Genomic DNA, 20432 nt, shown 5'->3' with positions numbered 1-20432 from the left:
TCAGGAAAGCCACAGGTTTTCAACCAGTCTTTGGCAGTCCTTGTAGCAGCCCCGACAGAAGAACGTTCTCAGATCCAGGTCTTCAGCAAAGATAAATTAGCAAAATCCAGGGACAACCATGGAGCATCCATGAATACCAGCAGGATAATAGCCAACTGCATCCTTGGACCAACTTTATTGGAACGAGTCCCTAAAGATAAGCGTGTGTCGCACCAGCTCCTCACTGAACTGTACAGTTCTTCTCAATCTTCTTTGGTATCACAGCAGAGTAAAACAAAACTTGCCAATGCCTGCTTCTCGTACTATGTGAATGGAAAGCAGTGTCATTCTTACCTCTAGATCGTGATGCCTCATCACATTCAGAATACGCATTTCTTCGCTTTCCCCCTTAATGCTAAACATACCATATCCAAGGTCCTGGTCCCTACAGATGCAGGCACTCAGATTCCTTGACACCTGTGTCTGTGTAGCTGTTTCCTAGCATACTGGGGAAGCGTGGTTTAACCATGTGCTTGTCTCATTCAGATGAGGAATGGAAGGCTGTGGAAGCATCGTTTTGTTACTTACTTCGTAGAAGCCACGGACCAGGGCCTCTGTTTGCTGAACCACTCCTCGTTCCACTCGCCACTTAACCATTCTCTCGATGTACTCTTTTTTGTTCTTTTCAGTCACTGCTGTGTTTGCCCCTCCAGATTTCAACTCTCTCTCTGTCACCTACAGAACAAAGATAAATAGTGGTGTAGCAATGCATGGATCACCTTGTGTCTCCAATTGAAGTTGTGCTTTGAAAATGTAAGTGAAAAACATAACAGCCATATATCTAGTTGTGGCCTCTTGTCCCTCTGCAGTAGAAACAAAAAGGATAATGAGGGGCATCCCCTCAGCTCTAGCCCTGCCTTATCCCCAGCTGAAGCTGGACTGACCTTTAGGTTACTCTGACTTGTACCAGGAAAGATTGATTCTGAGAGCACCATCTGTAAGCCACGCACAGTGTGTCACTCTGGCCCATCTTTTCATCCTTCTCCTATCCTTTCACCCCTAGGTGCTGCAGGGAGGGTGACAACCATTCCAGCTTCCTACCTGCTGTAGATTTATCCAAGCAACAGTATGGGAAACAACAGGATGGGGAGGCCATCACCGTACTGGAATGAGCAGACCGTTTTGCCAACGGGAAGGGATATCTACTCATCTCTTAGGCAAAGTGTTACCCTTCCCCAAGTGCTAATAAAAGCCTTTACTCAGAAATGCCAATAGCCAAAGAAATTACCATAAAAGGAATGCTCCCAATACACTACCGAAACAAGAGCTGTACAGCACCCTGCAGAGATGACAAATACAGTCACTGTGGGATTCAGTTTTGTATCGTCCATCCAAACCTGAGAAGTGTTTGTACTGTGAATAACTTCTTTTCTTTTTAAACCATGACATTTCATTGCATTTTGATGGTTAATTTAATTGGCTTGGGTTACTAAGGCTTAATCTTAAGAGGGGATTTAAGGAATCAATCTAGATTCCACTCAGCAAGCACATACTCCTTCTCACATGTGACAGAAAATAATATTTATCTCACAATTATTTTCACATTCAATCTAGTGGATTTAAAAGGAAGAATGCTTTGCTCTCCTCTTCAGTTTTCTGCTGCTATAACAATGATGTCTAGCACAGATAGTAAATGAGCTGCATGAATACATATTCATTATTTCTACTAATTACATATTATTTATATTATTATCTATCTATTAGCCCAACAGACAGCACACAGCATGTATAGTATTTAGGTCTCTTTGCTTGAGGGACCTGTTGTAACATTATGAATTATGGAAACACTGAATGAGTCATCTAATCTGCAGGCAGCTTTGTTGAGAAACAGCAAGAACAAGTAAGGCTGGGTGTAATGAGTTAGGAATTCTTAGCTAGTTCAGGTTACATTCCCAAATGTAAGTCACTGCATCACCATCATACAAGCAATGCTGCCTCGTCCAGAGGGCAAGTCTCTGGCCCAGCTGGCATGCTGTGTCCTTCGAGACTGTGCGGCGTTAAGATACATCTGTCAAAACCACAGACTAAACGTTGTCTAGCTGTAAGATGGACCATAAGTCCAGATGTCCTCAGTCTCCTGCAGGAGTTCCCACAAACACCGAGACGTGCTGGAGATTTCTTCCACTTCTCATTATCCGTATAAATTCCAAACCAATTGGTTATCTAGAGCTGGAGGCAGGCAATCAATAACACTGTGTCTCTATTGTTTCTTTCTTGTTCATAGATACATTAACTACAGCAGCAAGCTAGAATTCAGAACCAGGTTTCAGAGCAGCAAGGAGACATTTTGATCAATCTAGTCAGCTCCTTTTACCTGACTGGAGAATTGCCAGAGCTCAGAGTCCAGCTGTATCCACATATAATGCCCAGAGGCAGGCCTGAAGAACGCTTTCCACTGAATAAAAGCATGAGAAGGTGTTCTGGGTCACAAGCAACTGACACCTCTTTCTGTCTTATAGGTGAAATTCTCAAACAGGCATCCAGTCCGCACCAGTAAAAATGTGCAATGCTTCGTTTGACATTGTATCTTTGCTATTACAATAGTGCTCTGGGCTCTGGTATACAAGAAGGCTGCTACTCAGTAGTAATTCTAATAAAAAGATACCAAGAAAGAGGATTTGGCTCCAAAGGCTTAAAAGCTAAAACATGTCAGAGACAGAATGAAAGTAGTAATGACTGGTCCATAATAAAGTCATTGTGGAAGCAGGGCAAAGGGCTGAAACACATCTACCTACCGCACAGCTTCTCAGAGGGCCACTCTTTCTTGTTTCCCTTACCCAACCCTTGAAATCCAGCTTCCCCAATATTAGCAGAGCTCCCACTGTGATCTACGCTTGCACATGCATCCAGCAAAGCAGTGCTCAGATGGCATTTAAGTGGTCAGATACTCTTGGCATGCAAGAATTTCCAACTGGGATCCATCTGTGAGCATAAAATGCAAATGCAATTTCTTAGTTATGTTTATGTCAGCACTTAGCAAATTCCATGGAATCTCACTTTCACTCAAGACTCTTGGATTCTGACAGTTGTAACTCACAGTGAGAATCACTTTTCCCCCCCATCACGAGATCTAGCAAGGTGAGTGTCTCGTACGTATGAAATGAAGTACTAGACAACATGTGAACTGGCATCAGAATCTGGCTTTGAGTGTTCTTTTGCTTTGGTATCACAGTATCTACAGCAGATTGTGATTTTTTCCATTCCTTTTGGAGCCATCTCTTATCTTCCACAACAGACTTCTATGTAATTGTCTAGCTCTTTCTTTGGGGAGAGCACAGCAAGTAATTAGTGTGCTAAATGTTACCTTCAGATGCATCATGGCGATTCAGGCTGAGATTCTTGTCCAACTTTGTAGTCTTTCAATTAAATACAAACTTGTCTCATCTGTCTTTGTGAATAGGTCTGTACGTTTCTGTCTGTCTCTGACTATTAGTCTCATGTAGCCATACCTTCCAGGGAAACCACTGCACTGTCAGCTGAATGTCATGCAAGCTCTCAGCTCAACGCCCATGAAACCCCCCTGCATTTAAGTCTCTGGAATAACAGCGTTAGCGTTCCTACAGAGGCTTCTTTCTTCAATTCTGTCCCATCCTTTTCATTTCATGCACTCTGCTCATCCTTCAGGACCTTCACACTACATTCAGTTTTGAAAACATCCCCTGAAGTCTTGCTTGCTTTCTGCTACTTTCAAGCTTATAGCTGAGCAGCTCTTTCACTCTCAGGGCCAGATTTCCTCCCCTCAGAAATTAGTCTAACTCTCCCCTAGCTCGCAGAGCTACCTTAGCTCTGTGCGACCTCCTCCTGTCAACTTTATTTTCAAGGACTAAGAACCACCGTCTGTATATTTTACCTGATCTTTCTGCACCCTCTGACACTGTGTGTCTGCTCCTCACCAAGTTAACTTTCATCCCTCGAGCTCCTGCAGCACTTGGTGAGCTTGGTTCTTTGGCCTCTCTGGTTTCCAGAATTGCCTTGGAGGTCCTTAATCTCGGAGGTCTGAGTACTGCTTCAGGTCCCTTCAAGGCTTTCCAGCGACAGTTATAATTTAGCATGGGTTATAAGAGCAAAGAGCACCAGGGCTTCTGTGCAAGCCCAAGAATCCCAGGGGAGACTTTTGTTCTGGTTGCCAGCCTGCACTTCAGCCAGGGTTGCAGCCTGTTTAAGGCTACAGTTATCCAGATCAGCTAGGTTAAAGGGAATTGTCTGACTAAGGGAGAGTTGAGCGGTAGAAACCGTAATACAGGCACACACTTACCAAGTTGTTAAGTAGGTGCAAGGCAAGTAAGAGGCACAAAATCTAACAGGGAGATATCAGACAAAATAATGGTGAGAGCCGACAGGTCTTACACCACCTGCCAAATGTTTTTCTTCCCTCCTGACCCCCCACCCTTTCAGTCACATCAGCTTTAGGTTGCATTACTTGCATTCACTGAATGCCACATCTGTGTGAAGTGCACCCTGGAGAGAAGAGCTGCACTCCAGAGAATTCCTTGTGCTCAGCAGTGTGTGGCTCAATGGAGCTGTAGGGGGGGCTGGTATTTTATATCATACACCCTAAGAATAAACATCTGCATTGGTACAGGTGGCTTGAAAGGAACAGCAAGTAGGAGAAGAAAATGTTATTGAAAGGCTAAAGGATCTGTTCAGACAGAAAGATGTTCATCATGCTCAACTTCGTCAGCTTCAAATTTGCTTTTCAGATGTTTTGCATGGTAAGCATTTGTGCTTACCTGTCCAAACACCTCCTCGTTCACTGTGAAGGTGAGATCCAGGATATCTGTGATGTTATTATCCTTCATCCACTGCAAACTCTGATGGAACTCTTCATCCAGGTACTCTAAGTCACTTAAATCACATGGCCTAATTGCGAGGCAAGAAAAAAAGATGTAGCTGAATATATGACCCCATGACTACTGGTAGGATGACTTACTACTAAGGACGTGAACAAATTTATGCTGAATATCCAACATAAAGCTCATGTTCATTTAGGCTTGTTAACATCAAAGCCAGTTACACAGACACTCTTAAAGCAGTTCTGCAACTGTCTGCTTTGCACGGCTGGGCTCAAGGCCAAATCTGTTGGCTGCCCTCACTGTTTGCTGTCAGAAGGCACCCCTGGGGCTGGCTTGTGTGGGTCCTCAAGATGCTCTGTGCTTCAGAGCACATACCTACCTCCAGTCCGGATGGGCCCCACCATGCTGTGCCCGGGGCTGCTTCCATGGATCTATCATCCTCGAGGTGAGCACACGAGACTGACATAAGGCAGACCAGGCAGCTTAAATTTCTGATAATAAGGACCTGGCCTTGTTTGCTGAAAGGGCAAGTGGCTCTTAGGAGCAACCTGGTTTCAACCCCCCTGAAGGGACAATACGGATTTAGGGAGCACTCTAGACTATTTCCAGACTAGCTCAGATACAATATAGACATGAGTGTTTAGACCCCAGCAATACTCATTGTTTAAAAAACCCCAAACATTAAATACACATTAAAGAACTCAAAGGACTGTTAAGACCAGTATCTTTGCTGATTTAGCATCATCTTAACTGATGAACTATTTCAACTAAGCTTTATTCTGTTCTCTGTGGTTTAATTGCAGTCTTGACTTACTACTTATGGCTTTTTTTTTAATTGCTGCAACTTTTATGTACCTTGTCTCACTGTAATTTATTAATCAAAGAGTGACAGATTATCAAAGTTAACATTATAAACTTGGTATTGAAAGTAATATATTACTGGTAGCTTCGGCTTACTAATCTAAAGGACAGTAGAAGACAAACATTCGTGGTTTGTATCATTGTTAGCATTCCCAATTAACCCGAGAGGTGTTTTAGAATGAAAACCTACTTCACCAGTGAGGCATGAGAAATTTCTTCCCTCCTTTTTTTTTTCGTTCTTGTTTTGTTTTGTTCCATAAAAAATGCTTTTCAGTCTTCTACATAGTTGGGGTTGACAACTGTTCATCAGTAATAAATCCTGGAATTACGGGTCACTACTTTCAAATGTCTGTTCCTAAATATCATAATTACGCATTTTTATCTACATAGTATTTATGAAAGGCCAGTTCTTGGAGAAAGTAAAGAAACATTAAAACACATTTGTTTTCTATCACAGACCAACCAATGAACAGTGGAAAGAACCTGAAGGTTGGAGTGCTCAAAGCAGCTCCATGAGGGTTTGGGTCTCTGTAGGACTCATGGTTTCTGTGTGGTTGCACGCTTGTACTTACAGCCTTAGTAGTGCTTTGTAGAACGGCCTTGTGAAGAAAGCATCGAGAAGGTACTGATGAATGAGAGCAAGGCCAAGAATACGACCGCTGAACCTGAACCTGGGATGTAAAAATGCAGAGGAAATGAAGCGTAACACAAGACGTTCAGCACAGAAACTTACACAGGTAGCAAGTGGTTATTGTTTCTGATTTAGTTTCTTACATTTATTAATTTACTTCTTTTTTCCCAAGCAGACACCTAACACCACCCCTTGCACCTCTGATTGCTAATGAATCTCTTCTCGATCCAGTTCCTGCAGTAGCTCTCTGTGCAGCTGGCATGTTATATGCTCTCCTGTGCCAAACCAATAAACACTCTGAAGACTCACCTTCTGTCATCTTTAGTTGAACGTTTTGATACAGACTGACTCCATCAAACACCATATTTAGCCTGTGAAATACTGTAATTCTCCACCTCAGCAGAAAATATACTTTCGAACCAGCTGCAAAGGATATTTGGTGAATCAGTACATCCAGTTTTGGACTGGTTACAACCCTTTCCAAGGTGAGGCTTTAAAGTACTTTAAAGGGTAGCGAGTTGACTTTATAGAGGGAAACTGAAGTTCGTATAAGTTAACTGTGGTGTCCAAGGACACCTAATAAAATCAGTATCTAAAGCTCAGGCAAACTGTCCCAGACCGCTTCCTAAATGGTGATGCTCATCTGTCTCCAGCATTTACACACTCTTGGTGTTTCTGTTTTCTAAGAACAACCTCTCCTAGTCCCACTGTAAGCTCAAATAATAAGCACTCAAATAATTCCCTACCCACTATAATCTATGATTTGTGATTATAAGCTGTCAAAATTTTCTTTCTGTGATTTCTTCTATGACTTATTGGATATTCTTTTATCAAATCTGGTTTTAAATCAGTAATCTCAAGACAGAAAAATACAGAACTGGTGTGAGTCCAGGCCAGTTTGTTTTTTTGCAAAAACAACTCACATCACTCATCCAAAACTTGCTTATTTGTAAAAGAAAAAATTTGACATCCCAAACGTGAACACTCCAAGCCCTAGCTGACTGACATCATAGTAAAGTTTTATCGCACAAAAGATGAGAAACCGATCAAGAAGCCAAGAAACCATTCCTTCCACTACAGGAACCAGTGCAAAGCCCTCTCCTGCATAAAAATGAAACCTGAGTCTCAATCGTAATGAAAGCAGTGCAGAGTATCCGTCCAGTCAACTTTATGCTCATGGGACAGAACAACAAGTGCTTAGTGTGTCAAATGGGGCACAAAATAGCATGCTGTGGGCCCAATTAGCATTTGCATCACCACAGGAGCTGCCTCCAGGTCCCTGGCATCCAAGAAAGGTGCTTATGATATGCAGCTGACTGGCAACAGAAGAGTGATTATATTCCCCCCTTACAGCTGTTTCCACAGCAGCCACAAAAGGCAGCTGTTGGGTCTAGTTAGGACCTGCTTCACTTCACTTGTGCTCCGGTGCAATGTTTCCAGCAAAGAGCAATGAAAAGAGGGGGAGCCCACACAATGAAGGCACAGTGGATGCTAGACAGCTCAAATCCCAGAAATGCTGAGCCTGTAATTCATCACTTTTATAGCACCTTCAGGATCAAGTCCGTTTGTGCTAAATAATGCATGTCGGCTTTGTTCGTTTTGCTCTTCACCACCCTCATTCATCCCTATACATTTTGAAAGTGAACACTGAATAAAAATACTCTGAGCACTGGGTGTTCCTCACCACAGTGCTCACTCACGGCTACTTGATGTGCAGTGCTGGCCAGGCAGGAGCCATTTGGAATAAAGCTGAAAGCAAAATGCCAAGCAAAGCCTCACGGATTTGGGAACACTGTTTCTACTAAGAATTTGCTTGCTGCCTGTATCACTTCTGCACCTCCACATGGCTCTGAGGGCATTAAGGCAAAGCTGACATGAGGGTAGTGCACCTAGATCAAGGTGTTTACAGCCGTGAGCACATGTTACGGTAGCCACTAATGGTACGTTTAATTTGAATCAACGCCTTGTGGCAGAACTAAATCAAACCATCCAAAGGCCATGGGCAGCGCTTCTGTGTGGAAGGACCAAGTCTGGTGGGTCAGCCCAAGGAAACAGGGGCAGAGCAACTCTATGCTGTGTGATCCATTAGTCTGGCCTTGCACTTGCAGCCCTCTGGGACACACAAGGGCTTGCTCAAGCTGGGGGCCTGACTGTGGTTCCACAGTCCCAGCCTTTGCCATGGAACTGTGTAGGAAAACAAGCCCAGTACTAGCCGGTCTGGATAAAGAAGATGAAATTATTAACAGGACGTTGCCACTCAGGTGCCTGTCAATACAATGGATAAAAAAGTTGCAGACTGTATTTCCCAGCACCTCCACATCACCCCAGCAGATACAGTGCTTTGGGGCCAAAGCATGTGAGTTTTCCTCCCCTGCACACAGCTTTGGTATCTCTGCAGAGACTGACTGTACCTGACTCTGATCTGATGAGCGGTGTAAGAGAAGGTCCTCCGGCCCCTTGCCCATTGCGGGCAGGGCCTGGGGCCATAGGCAACCCTTCCATGGTCCAGCAGTGCACCCAGAAACATGGACCATGGTAAGTCAACAGATACCTGTCGAAAGGGAGGTATTTGCTACTGTCCTCAGAGGACAGCTGTATGGTCTATCTGCATATGTGTCCACACAGGCCACCCAGCTGCCACCACTACCAGCCAAGCATAACGGTCCCACTTGAAATATGTCAAAACTTACAAAAAAAGCAATGAGAAACAAATTGCCCTCCTTACAAAAGCCAGTTAAAACAAAACCAGACTTTTGTGTTTATTTCTTCCTGAAGGATTTAGAGCATGAGTGAGATTCAGAAGTGGGTGAGACAGTCCCTTCAGAAAAAACAAGTTTTCTTTACAGAATAAGCAGCACAAAAGTAAATCCTGGCTGGAAGGCACATACCTTCCTTAAACCTGACTTACATTCATCTTTCCAAGGAAGTGTAAAATGCCTGTTTAGTTTCTTTCTAGCAGGAAGGATGGCTTGGGAGAGGTGAGGAATGTGAGGTCTTGCTCTGGCCCTTTCTTTCAACACCCTTTCGGAGACACTGATTGAGTCTGAGTAATGTGCTCTGGCAGAGGGGGAACAGGGGAGGGAGTTAATGAACAGGAAATGGTGGATTGAGATGAGAATTAATGAGCAGGAGAGCTGCTCTGGTTTGCCTGCCTATTGACACCGTTTGTCCACTCAGAAAGGACATTGTGTGCACCTGCTTTCCCGCTTTTAACAACACTACTCTTTCACCCAGTTGCAGAAGTTTCCACGCTACCCTGTTTCTTCCACGCTAACTTTCTTTCCTTCTGGAGGCTGCAGGTGCCCCTGAAACAGCCTGTTGCAAAACAACAGGCTCGTTCTCCTCGGTGGGACTCTCAGCATGCTTACTGCATGTCTGTGTGCACAGGGAGAGACACATCCATATGCGGTAGCAGCGACTAAGCAATAAATTTTCCTCCAATTGCAGGTGAGTCACAGGAAATTTAATTTACTCTGGTCCTTATCGCATAGCAGCAGAGTAAGGCAGGACCCATAATGACCCTTTGTTACAGGGCTCTCTCTGAACTGGTTGAACGAACACAGCTCTACTTTCTATGACAGTTCTTGGATTCAGATGGAGAATGATGTACCTCCACTAAACTGTAATCTACGTGTACAGGGGAAGAATGGTTTTTTATCATTCTACAGGGGACGCTTTGGTAATCATGACTTGTGGGCTAAATCAGCTATGGTAGGAGAAACTTTAAATCTTAAACAGAGGAAGCACCTGATGGGATTAAAATGATTGAAAATCTTGCAAACCGTATCTCACTCAAACACATCGGCTGGGTTTAAGTGTCCCCTTCTTGAAGCAGTAGCTTGTGAAAAAATATTCAAAGGGCTCAAGAGAGATGAATATAATATGGTTCACATCAAATTCAAAAATGTCATTTTCCTTTCACGAGACTACTGAAAACTTGCTTTCATCTGTAAGACAAATTTACAGACTCTGTTGCACCAGTTTTAAAGCTTTTGACCATTTAATCGAGCAGATGAACTTCTGGCCATCTGAAAGAGCAGCTGAACAAATGAGGCTGCTCTGCGGTACAGGATTTCGGCCCCTGGCAGCTCTTCTAAGGGAGGATGATATTTGGCAGGTGGATGCAGCTGGACAGCCTTTTAGTCCTTCCACACTGGGAGAGACTGGACCTAATCGCAACTGTTATTAGATACAAGAAAAGCTAAAATTGGGGAAGATTTACAAGAGCCCAGTCAGAGGAAAGGCTTCACTCTGAACATGCATCTTATTAGACAACAGAGAATCCAGTCATGAAACCTACATTTGTAGGAAACCAGGACAGTTAAAGCCTCCGTTGTTAAGAAGGCACGCGTGAACATCCGGAAGGCCAGAAACTACTGAATAAAGGAAATCCATTCTTGTAGCCTAAAATACTGTGATTTGCAATCTTGTGGTTTGGGGGTAGGACCGACGGTACACAGAAGAAAACATACGGATTCCTGATTTCTGAGCTTCGGCCCAGCACTAGCACTTTTTAAAGGAAGAGCTATTTATTTTTAATGCAAGACAGTTCTAAGAATGTGTATTTTGCAAAAAAGCAGACCAGGTGGTTACAGCAACTCACACACTGAATTTTCAGTGAAGCTGGCAGTGTCTCAGCCATATGCACCAGAGGTGCGTGTCGATATGCTAGTAGCACATATCCTGGTGTTGGCTCAGTGCAGGACATGACCACCATGTCCTGTAATGAACTACACCTACAGAGCAATAGCCTAGCAGTGGATCAGATCCTTGGCAGTGGATCAAATCCACACCTCGACCAGCCTTCATTAACAAATGCCTTTCTTCAGTCTGCTGTGTGTGTTTAACCCCTACTCGCGTAAATGACGGATCGTTTGAGTGGACTAATGGGATGATGTGAAGTGATCTGTTGTCAGAAAGGTGAGCCATGCAGGCTGGGATAGCTAACGCTGCTCTCTTTATCTGACTCGCATCTGCAAACTTTGCAGACCGCCTCTTTGCCACCGTGTCATTTGGCGGTGCGGCAAATCTGCTCTGTGTATCTGTAGGCTCAGAGGTGGACACTGCGGCATTCCAGCACGATGCCTCTTCAGTTCAGGAATCTGATGAGGTCATGTGTCATTAATATGAAAGGAATGGCTCTTACAAAGGCCGGGAGACAAAAGTTCACAAAGTCTCAGAGCATTAAAGAGAAAAGGTAAAATATTTCTCAAATTAGTCCTGGAGAAGAGTTCCAATACAAGGAGTAATAAGATCATTGTTGGCTCGTTTGCCTTTCTTATAGCCATCCTTAATATGAAGAATTCTCAGAGGAACGCAGATGCAGTGTTCACCTATATGTGGCATCTTCCAGTGTTGCTCTTCTGATATCTAACCACACTGGCAGCCCATGGAGAACGATGGATCCCCACACACTTCTTCTGAAGGAAGAGTAAAGACCCACCCGGCCAAGTTTTGTGGTCGTTTCTTTTTAATCTCCTTTGGGTTATGTTCTAAATACTGAAATGCATCTTATCTCATATATGGTAAAAATACATTCCAGGTTTTCAGACTGAGTTTTTAAGAGGAATCACCATACTTCCTCACTATGAAACCACAGACAATTCTGTCAGGTAAGCTTCATTTTCAAGTCCATTTTCCAAATGAAAACTGAAAGTAAACATTTAGGAGTGTTGACATGGAGGCACTGTTCATACAGATTTCCGTCCTGGAAACTGATGGATGTTAAGTAGATACAGTCTACGGGGATTTATCCCTGCGGTCCCTGCAAACGGTATTGGGACTTAATATAAGACACATTCTACTGAAAGCCAAGGCATTTCGTCCAGGCATCAAAAGATGAAAGAGCATATTCCATGAGTTCCTCTTTGATAACACACTGTCAGCTTACTATTCCTATAAAACTTATGAGATATAATTAAAATTTAAAGTCAGCCTGTAACACTCATTTAAGAAAGCACTGGTCCTCCTTAAGTAGCCCCAATTGTAAGATGCATGGTAAGTGGAACAGTCCAGCAGATTGTCATAAAATACAAAGAGGGTGTTCAGAGATCTGTGAAATACACGTGCATCACCCACGAACTGAAATTCAACAAGAAAAAAGAAGGATGAAAACTGATTTTCAGAGAGAAAAGCAACCTGATACAAACAAACTTCCATTAGGTTTCGAATTCTGAACTGGTAATTCTCTTCCGGTGAAGATCTACAGCAGTCAGCCTCCTCTTGCCAGCCTTCCCTTAGGTATTCTTACTTGCTGGGCACCTGAGTTTCATAGGATGAAACCCTCTCAGTTTATTGCTAAACTGTGCATAAATTTTCTGCTGCAAAAGGCCAGCGCAATAATGACACTCCTGACACGCTCGCCCTGCTTTTATTTTCTGGATCTGTCTGCAACTAGAACGCAACGATTCTGTTTCTCAGTACTAAAGAGTAACCACATGAAAAAGAGCTCTTGCTTACACGTGATGGAGATGTGAACTATCCCTGTCCTTCTAAATCTCTGGAGTTCACATACCCTGAATTAGCAACGAAACCTCAAACCATTCCTGAAGCTTCATTTACCAGCCACTGAAAAACAATGACAGAACACAAACCTTATTGCTTCTTTATCTATTCTAATCAAATCCTTCTTTTCCTTGTCTCTAACCTATCTATGACACTCAAAATGTCTTTTCATCTTCCTTATACCCTGGCTATACCCACCGCAAAAGAACTGTCAGGAAAGGTTAAAAGACTAATTGTGCCAGTGAGAAAAAAGTATCATTTTATCAGGAAAGCTGCAGGCTGTTCTGCTTTACGCAGAAAAACGAGGGACAAAGATAATGTAGATAAGGGACCTCATCCCCTCAGGTTTTTCTTCAACACAATCTATTGAACAGCTACTCTCAGGCCGACTCAGAGCACAGCGTGGCTCCAGGTAAATGCTCACGCAGAGAAAGAGCTACAGCTGCATCTGTGCAGGACAGCATCCGAGTTAATAGGCCCCACACCTAGGGAGCTGCACTGGCTCCTTGCACATCAGCTGAACTCTGTCAGAAGTTATTACTGCAGAGAGAGAACCTGAGCAAAGCCGGCTCTGGGACTTTCACTGCATGGAGTCATCACAGGCAGGCCAGCCTCAGAGCACCAGGGACTCCGGGCACAGGAAACGGAGAACTGATTTACAGTTCTGTCTTTAAAATGTTAAGGAGACCAATACAGTAGATGTTCTCTCTAAAACAAAAAATCTGTGCTATGTGTCGTTTTACCAAGAACAAAGAAGTTCCACGAACGTCTTGTTTTGGGAGAGGGGGAAAAGGAGTGTGGCCAAGTGCTGGAGTGACCACGTCTGCTTGCAGAGCTATCAAGCTCAGGGACCATAACGTACAATCCTCCTCCTCTGGGAGAACCCCGGCAAAATACAGCAGCACAAACAGTCACTACCCTTCAGCTGAAACCAGACCGCTTGCAGGGTTTAGCTTCTCCTGCTGGTACAACGGATGGAACACCCTGGCCTGGAAGACTGCGGGCAAACTCTCCTCCAGTTCTGCCCAGTAACTACACAGGAGATGCACTCTGAGGTATGAACTACTGGCCACAAACCTCTACATTTTGTGATTCCCAGACCCTAGACTGTATTTTTGACTGGCAGATCCCAAAGCAGCTTACAGAGGAGATCAGTGACAATATTTCATTATAAAACTTAAGTACAAAAGTAAAACGACTTATTTAACGTTATCCAAAAAGCAAGTAGAGACAGCAATGCAACCACAGTCCTCTGAGTCCCAGCTCCATTTTAGTTGTTTAGCCTATCTGACATTTTTTTTTACTTTCTTACCTTCTACAAAATGATACATAATTTTGTGAAAGAGCTCTAGTTTATGGTTTGTTGCATATGAGTTGGTTTTTTTTAAGCCAGCAAAAGAGCATTTTTATCAAGAGATTTTGATTTCTCAGTCAAACCTTTTGGAAAAGCTGCTGGTGGTGGAGCACTGTGTAAGCCTATGAGTTGGTGAAGTTTTATATACACTGCATGATTTATGTTTGCTTTCCACAGCTTTGCCATGTGTTGACACAAACTAGTCAAGCTACAGGGGAAAATCCATAGACTGAGTCATCTGCCAGCCAAGAGGGCCACGAAAGCACAAGCCAAATGACGGCACATTTTCCTCCGGTGGATTGGACTAAGACTGAAGCCACAATAACTGACTTATTCTCAGTCACGGGAGGCACGTTCTTTCCAGACTGACTGGGGTATTTAAGCACAAGAGAGACTGCTCATCGTAAGCTCCCAGGTAAGCCCCCAGGAATGCTCACACCACGTGACGCAGCCTGCGGCAGGTATCCGTGAGCTAACTGCAAACGGGTTGTCTGCAGCGCAGAGCCACGTGGACTTACCACCCCCGGTCCAGAAGCCGTACCCTTGGGTTTGCACTGTGCTGCAATTCAGCTAACGATTCCTGCCCCGCAGGATGAGGTTCCTCAACTGAGTAAACCCAGAAATCCGTGTGCTAAAATTCAGACACGCTATGAATTGTTTGACAGTCCTGTTTTGCAAATCATTGAACACCTCCAACTTGTACTAATACCAGCGCGAACTGACAGCTCCCAACTTCTCCTGAGAATACAGCAGACCTGGACCTTTGTGCTGCTGTTCTGAAATCCAAGAAAGTTTTTGTCTTTTCCTTTATGAATCTTTCCAATACAATTAAGTACTTCCAGTTTCTACTCTCTCTTTTCCAGAGTGAAAGTCAAAAGTCACAATGGAAAAAGCTTTCTTCAATCAGACACAAGATACTGAATTTATGGTTCTGTATTCTTGTTATTAAATACAGGGTTTTTTCATAGAGGGTGGAATGGGTCACGATTTTTCTCATCTTACATAATTTTTATCAAGATTTGGAAATATATTCCTGTCCCAACTTGGGGCAAACCAATAAACTTGACATCGCCTTTCTCCATTTAAAAAAATTCAGCTAAAAAAAATTTAAATCTTTAATCTTCTCTTTTAATGCACTTTAATGTAACACTAAAGTAACATAATAAAATGAAGAATAGTTTTCAATGGACAAATGAAACTTCTAACTTTCAAATTATCCCAGGGAGAGACCTACACAAAGAAAAATGCCTTTTCCTCTCAAAAATAACCCAAATGAATTTGGCTGAATTACTGGAAACAGTTCTGCTCTACAGTCTTTCTTTTGATGTATGAATTGTGTTTACTAATAAAAACGTTACCTTGGGAACTTCTGCACCTGCTCTAACTGACTTTTCTTTAAAGTCTGAATAAAATGTAGTGAGCAATAAGGAGGGGCAAAGATGACTGAGCAACACAACAGTGACAGCTCAGCCTTGCCAATCCAGTGTGGCTGGAACAGGAGGACGTTCATCACTTCCTGCGAGAATTTTTGCCACTACAGATAAAAACACAATCACCCTCACGCTTCCCCGCAGTCCCACGTGCTCAAAGACAGCGTGGACTTTACCCTTTTCTCCTCTACCACATGCAAGGTGGAGACACTGCAGAGATTTTCATGTGAAGCCTCCCATCTCTGGGTGGATTTAATCTGCAATGTTGCAAAAGACTAAATGGCCTTTAGCAAGGGAAAAAAAACCCCAAGAAGATGACTTTTGTAAAAACACAACAAAACAGAACACCCGCCTTTCCCTCAACCCAAACTCTAATTATGGAAGCAGCACTAGACACTATGAGATTCAGAGAAAAGAAAAGGAGGAGAGACTGAGACATCTCTTCTTTCAACTCATGTGACATTGCCATTCAGAGCCTCAAAAGAACTTGAAAAAAATCCTCCAGTAAGAGGCAAAGTCAAGAGAAAAGTAAATAGAAAGCAGAAGTGTTTTTTAAAAAAAGGTTGCTGTAGAGGCTCGGTTAAGGAGAATGTTTTTTCTTTTCTCCTTCAGTTTGGTTTGCCTTTAATCTTCCACTTCCTCCTGACCCTTAACAAATAATTAACCACCTTTTGAGGCAGGCTCTATGTGATATAGTCATACATCAAACTTAATAGGAAAATCAAAGTTTACTTAAGGACAGAAGGCATTGAGGGAGATCACAGTACAGCTGCAAGAAGGCATTTCTTACCTTTACCCTTCGCACACAGCGAAAAGTTCTTACAAAATTATTTCAGCTGCATATTTATTTTAATATCATTCTTGTCCAGAAGATTTACAATAGTGCTTAAAAATTTCACATGCAAACGTAATTAATTTAAAATAAGATATTGCTAGTAATTAAAATTTATAGTGTAATATAACATTAAATGCTTTAGGTTTCTATGGTGCCTTTCATCCGAGAATTTCAAAGCAGTTCAGAGCATTAGTGTACATCAAATGGATTTCAAGTTGATTATATACTAGGAAATCTCTTCGGATGGAAACCAAGGCAAAGAGGTACTCATCTAATTTCAAAAACAACTGGATATTGCTGGATGCCCCACTCTCGGGTGCTCTGTCTGATCTGATTTTTAAGAGGATGTTTTTTCAACATTTAACATAAACAGGCCCCTCCAAGATGGCTGTTCAACTTCTAAATTCAGTCATTCATGGTCTTCTAAATTCATTCCTCCCCCAAAAGCAGACCCACACAGCCAGCCCATTTGAGCCCCAAAACAAATTCAGTGTTTCCGACTCCCTTAATAAAACAGGTATTGGGCTGTATATAGGTTGCCGGCCATACCAGTTGAAAAATTAAAGAGATAAATGAGTAATTCAGGCCCCATATTCCCCAGAGCTACTTTCAGTCAGCAGAGGGGAGTAACAGCTGTTTGCAGGCCTCCTGCTTTGATGCTGTAACTACACTTCTCCACCGTTTCTATAAAGAGCCCTAAATCCATCCTGTGAGCTGGTCGGCATTGTCACTTTCTTTAAAACCACTTTAATTGAAATAAGTCATTCTCCAAGTAGCAGGATTGATGGGGCTTCGTCTCCTATAGATCTGTCTCTGATGGCCCTACATTATCATGCTGCAACAGCTCCAGTTCCTCCTACACAACTCTGCTAGCACTTCCCACACTTGGAGTATCTCCAGTTTTTCCCTTCTGCCTCCTCTGAGCTTTCGCATCCTCAAGCTACCAAGCAAGACGGTATAGCTGGTTCACAGCCTGTGATGGGACCCGTCAGCTCGCTCCTGCTAATTGGCCAAACAGAAGAGATAACAGTTGACCTCACTGGCCTGCCCTCACTCTTCTGTCTATCCTTTACCTGGCCAACAAGTTTTGCAAAGCTTTTAGGAAATTAGTGTCTTTGAGACGTTTACCTTCCTGTCAGATAGGTCTCACACTGATTAGGAAACTGTCTGACTGAAAGGCAGGGCAATTGCACAAGGCACAACTCCTAAAGAAACCGGGTTGACAAAACCAACCAAGCTCTCTAAGGAGAAAGGACAGCCGAGGTTGCAACATTCTGGGTTCTTCTTGGGTTTATTAAAACAAAAAATGGGAAAAACACCACCCTGAATTCTTTGGCATGCTTGAGATGGATAGTGATGGCTATGTGGTTTCTTGTTTACGTGGAATAAATAAAAGGGAAGGTCAGAGTTTGGCTGGGGGTATATCCACACAGCACTGTGCAAGCAAAGGGAGCTTGCTCTACCCACGTGCCCAGCTTGCCAAGGCACGTAAAAGCAATCAAGACAGTGCCAAGCCTGCAGTAATCAGCCCTGATGGGAGGCAGCATTATATTTTCTCAGCTCAGTGTTGCAGTAACCATGTCGTTGGCTTGGAGCACAGGGAAAGCAAGTTTGTGTCTGCATGGAGTGTGGGCGCGCGGGCTTGCATCTGCCTGCAGAATACCATGTAGAAATACATACATTTTCTGTCTGAGTGTTCAGCAGCACAGACTAGGACGCAAGGGTACTGGAGGGCTGAAAGGTTAACTATGGGAACCGAATGAAGAAACTCCTGCCCCAAAGCAGTTCTAAAGGAGCTTCAAGTTAATAGAGTTCATTAGGACATTGCAGCCAGGAATCAATCTAGAGCTGCTGGGGACCTGTGACACTGGGTCTGACTATATCGTCATCTTCGTGGTCTTCAGTAGGGTTCTGCACAAAACCATTTTACTCACAAGTCTTCATCTTTCTAATAAGGTTCTGCTAAATAAATGTATTCAATTTCATTGAAAGAAAAATAAACAAAAGAGAACAGGATTTTCGGAGACGGGTACAGAACGCTAAGTATAATTAGCAAGCTGTAAATAAGTCTAAGATAAGCGTGACACTGGGTACTGCTCTCTGACTGAATAAATGTCATAGCAAGGTCCACAAACGCCTAATTGTTAAAAAGAACATGCTGTCATTAATTTGCTATGAAAACACAGAAAGAGGTGTTTCAAGATAGCACCCCTCCGATCTCCAAATGAATGATTTTATCTGTCTAGGCCATCTGGTCTTCTCTGCACAGAGTGGGCTTCTCTTCACATTTCTGGCTGTGGTTCTACATTTACAAACATACAATGAACTAAAAATTCAAAAGCAGATGATGTAAAATAGATTGCTGGGACGAGTCAGATGAAAGACCAGACAAGTGATCTGGGGACAAACCGTCTGGTGCGGATGACCGTGCCGTGAGCACAGTGCTGCCTCTCGAAGAAGGGTGCATTACATTACCTTACCGGAGTAATGTAAGGGGCAGGACAGCTGTGAAGGAAAACTCTGGCCCACTCAGAAGATGTGAAAAAGAGAGACGGGATTTCCACCTGACAGCAGATGGTGAACACACTGGTTTGTGAACTGGAAAGACAACAGCACTTTTATTGTCACTGTCAGATTCAGTTCTCACAGCAGGGAAGGAAAGTTCATGAGGAAACACTGAGAACTGCTTTATTCTAAGAAGCAGAATGTCTTACGCTGTGTTATGATGACAGCCAAATCGTAACATCTGGAACTGGTAGCCACATGAACAATGCAACAGCGCAGAGACAAGACTCCTCAGGTTTAGTGGCAATGATGCGGAAATCATCACAAAGGTTCACTTTACCACCTCACTTAGCCAGATCTGAGTAGGGAAATACTATGGAAAATGATAGACAAAATAAAGACCTGAGGAAAACCACATTAAGACCAGGAAAACCAGCATGAGACAAATCATTTTGTTACAATACAGAGTGAACAAGATGCAGTGAAAAGAAGCCAGCAACTTTCTAGACCTCTTGAAAATGCATCATGAAGACAGGGAAAGTAACTAGAGACCCACATGAAGATTTGAGGCTATGCAAACTCTGGAACTAGGTATTCTACTGCCAGAACTTAGAAACATATTTCCACCATCTATTACGCACCAGGATTTTTTTTTCCCTCTCAGGGTTGATTTACCCATCCAACCTTTTCTATTTTACTTATTTTTGATAAAAAGGAGAGCTACAATATTCAAGCAATCCTTAGTCATGCAAATCTGAGACAGAAACCTTTTTCACACGAGTGAAAAAGTATCTTTCTGTATCTTCTAACACTGGACATCCTGCAGCCCAGTACTTCAGTGCTGCAGAGAACTCCAAGTCAGTCTAAAATCTTTCGAAGGACTGTTAGCGGGGAGGAAAATGAGAAGCTAATGTGACAGGCTATTGGGAGCCATTCATCAGTATGTAAGATCTCAGCATTATGGAGCTCTACTCAGTATTACACCTCTAACTCTGCACGAGGTTGTGACAGAAATATTTAATATTCCCCGCTACTCTGTCTTCCAGCATATTGAGCAAAACTTGAGAAGGATTCTTCAGTGACTCACCTTACTTTGGTTGCCCAAAACACCTGACCAAGAGCAAAGACCATATTCTGTTACCTGAAATAATATACAGCAGCTGCCACCATGGTTTGCTCACTTATTTGGATAAGGGCAAAATACCACAAGTGGGAGTGTAAACAGTATTTTAGAAGATGTTTTTGAATATCTGGGCAAGGAGCTAGACACGTTAGAATGGTTCATTACTGGCAGGGATTGAAAGCAGCTCTTCTGGCTATGAGCTTCAGATACATGCTGCAGCACGCAGATAAGAACATGTCTCATCAAACTTCTTAGATCTAGGGAGATATAACTGTGTCCTTTCAGATACGGGGGGATTTACATTTTTCTTTTTTTTAAAGTTTGAAAATGTGTGATATCCTATATTTTGTGTGTTCA

The 20432-nt window shown here is 43.0% G+C and overlaps 1 protein-coding gene across 2 annotated transcripts in view; it reads right to left on the bottom strand.

Moving 5' to 3' along the window:
• HECW1 (HECT, C2 and WW domain containing E3 ubiquitin protein ligase 1) overlaps positions 1–20432 on the bottom strand; it is a 166061-nt gene that overhangs the window by 10787 nt on the left and 134842 nt on the right. For both annotated transcript variants that reach the window (XM_010137917.1, XM_010137918.1), the window contains 3 exons: positions 6266–6364; positions 4770–4899; positions 568–714 (listed from right to left, as the gene is read on the bottom strand). In XM_010137917.1, coding sequence (XP_010136219.1) covers positions 568–714; positions 4770–4899; positions 6266–6364 — 376 coding nt within the window. The remainder of the gene's footprint in view (positions 1–567; positions 715–4769; positions 4900–6265; positions 6365–20432) is intronic.

The sequence above is a fragment of the Buceros rhinoceros genome, unplaced genomic scaffold (genome assembly GCF_000710305.1).
Source record: "Buceros rhinoceros silvestris isolate BGI_N320 unplaced genomic scaffold, ASM71030v1 scaffold3756, whole genome shotgun sequence".
Lineage (NCBI taxonomy): Eukaryota > Metazoa > Chordata > Aves > Bucerotiformes > Bucerotidae > Buceros > Buceros rhinoceros.
This window is presented reverse-complemented; position numbering and strand designations above follow the sequence as displayed.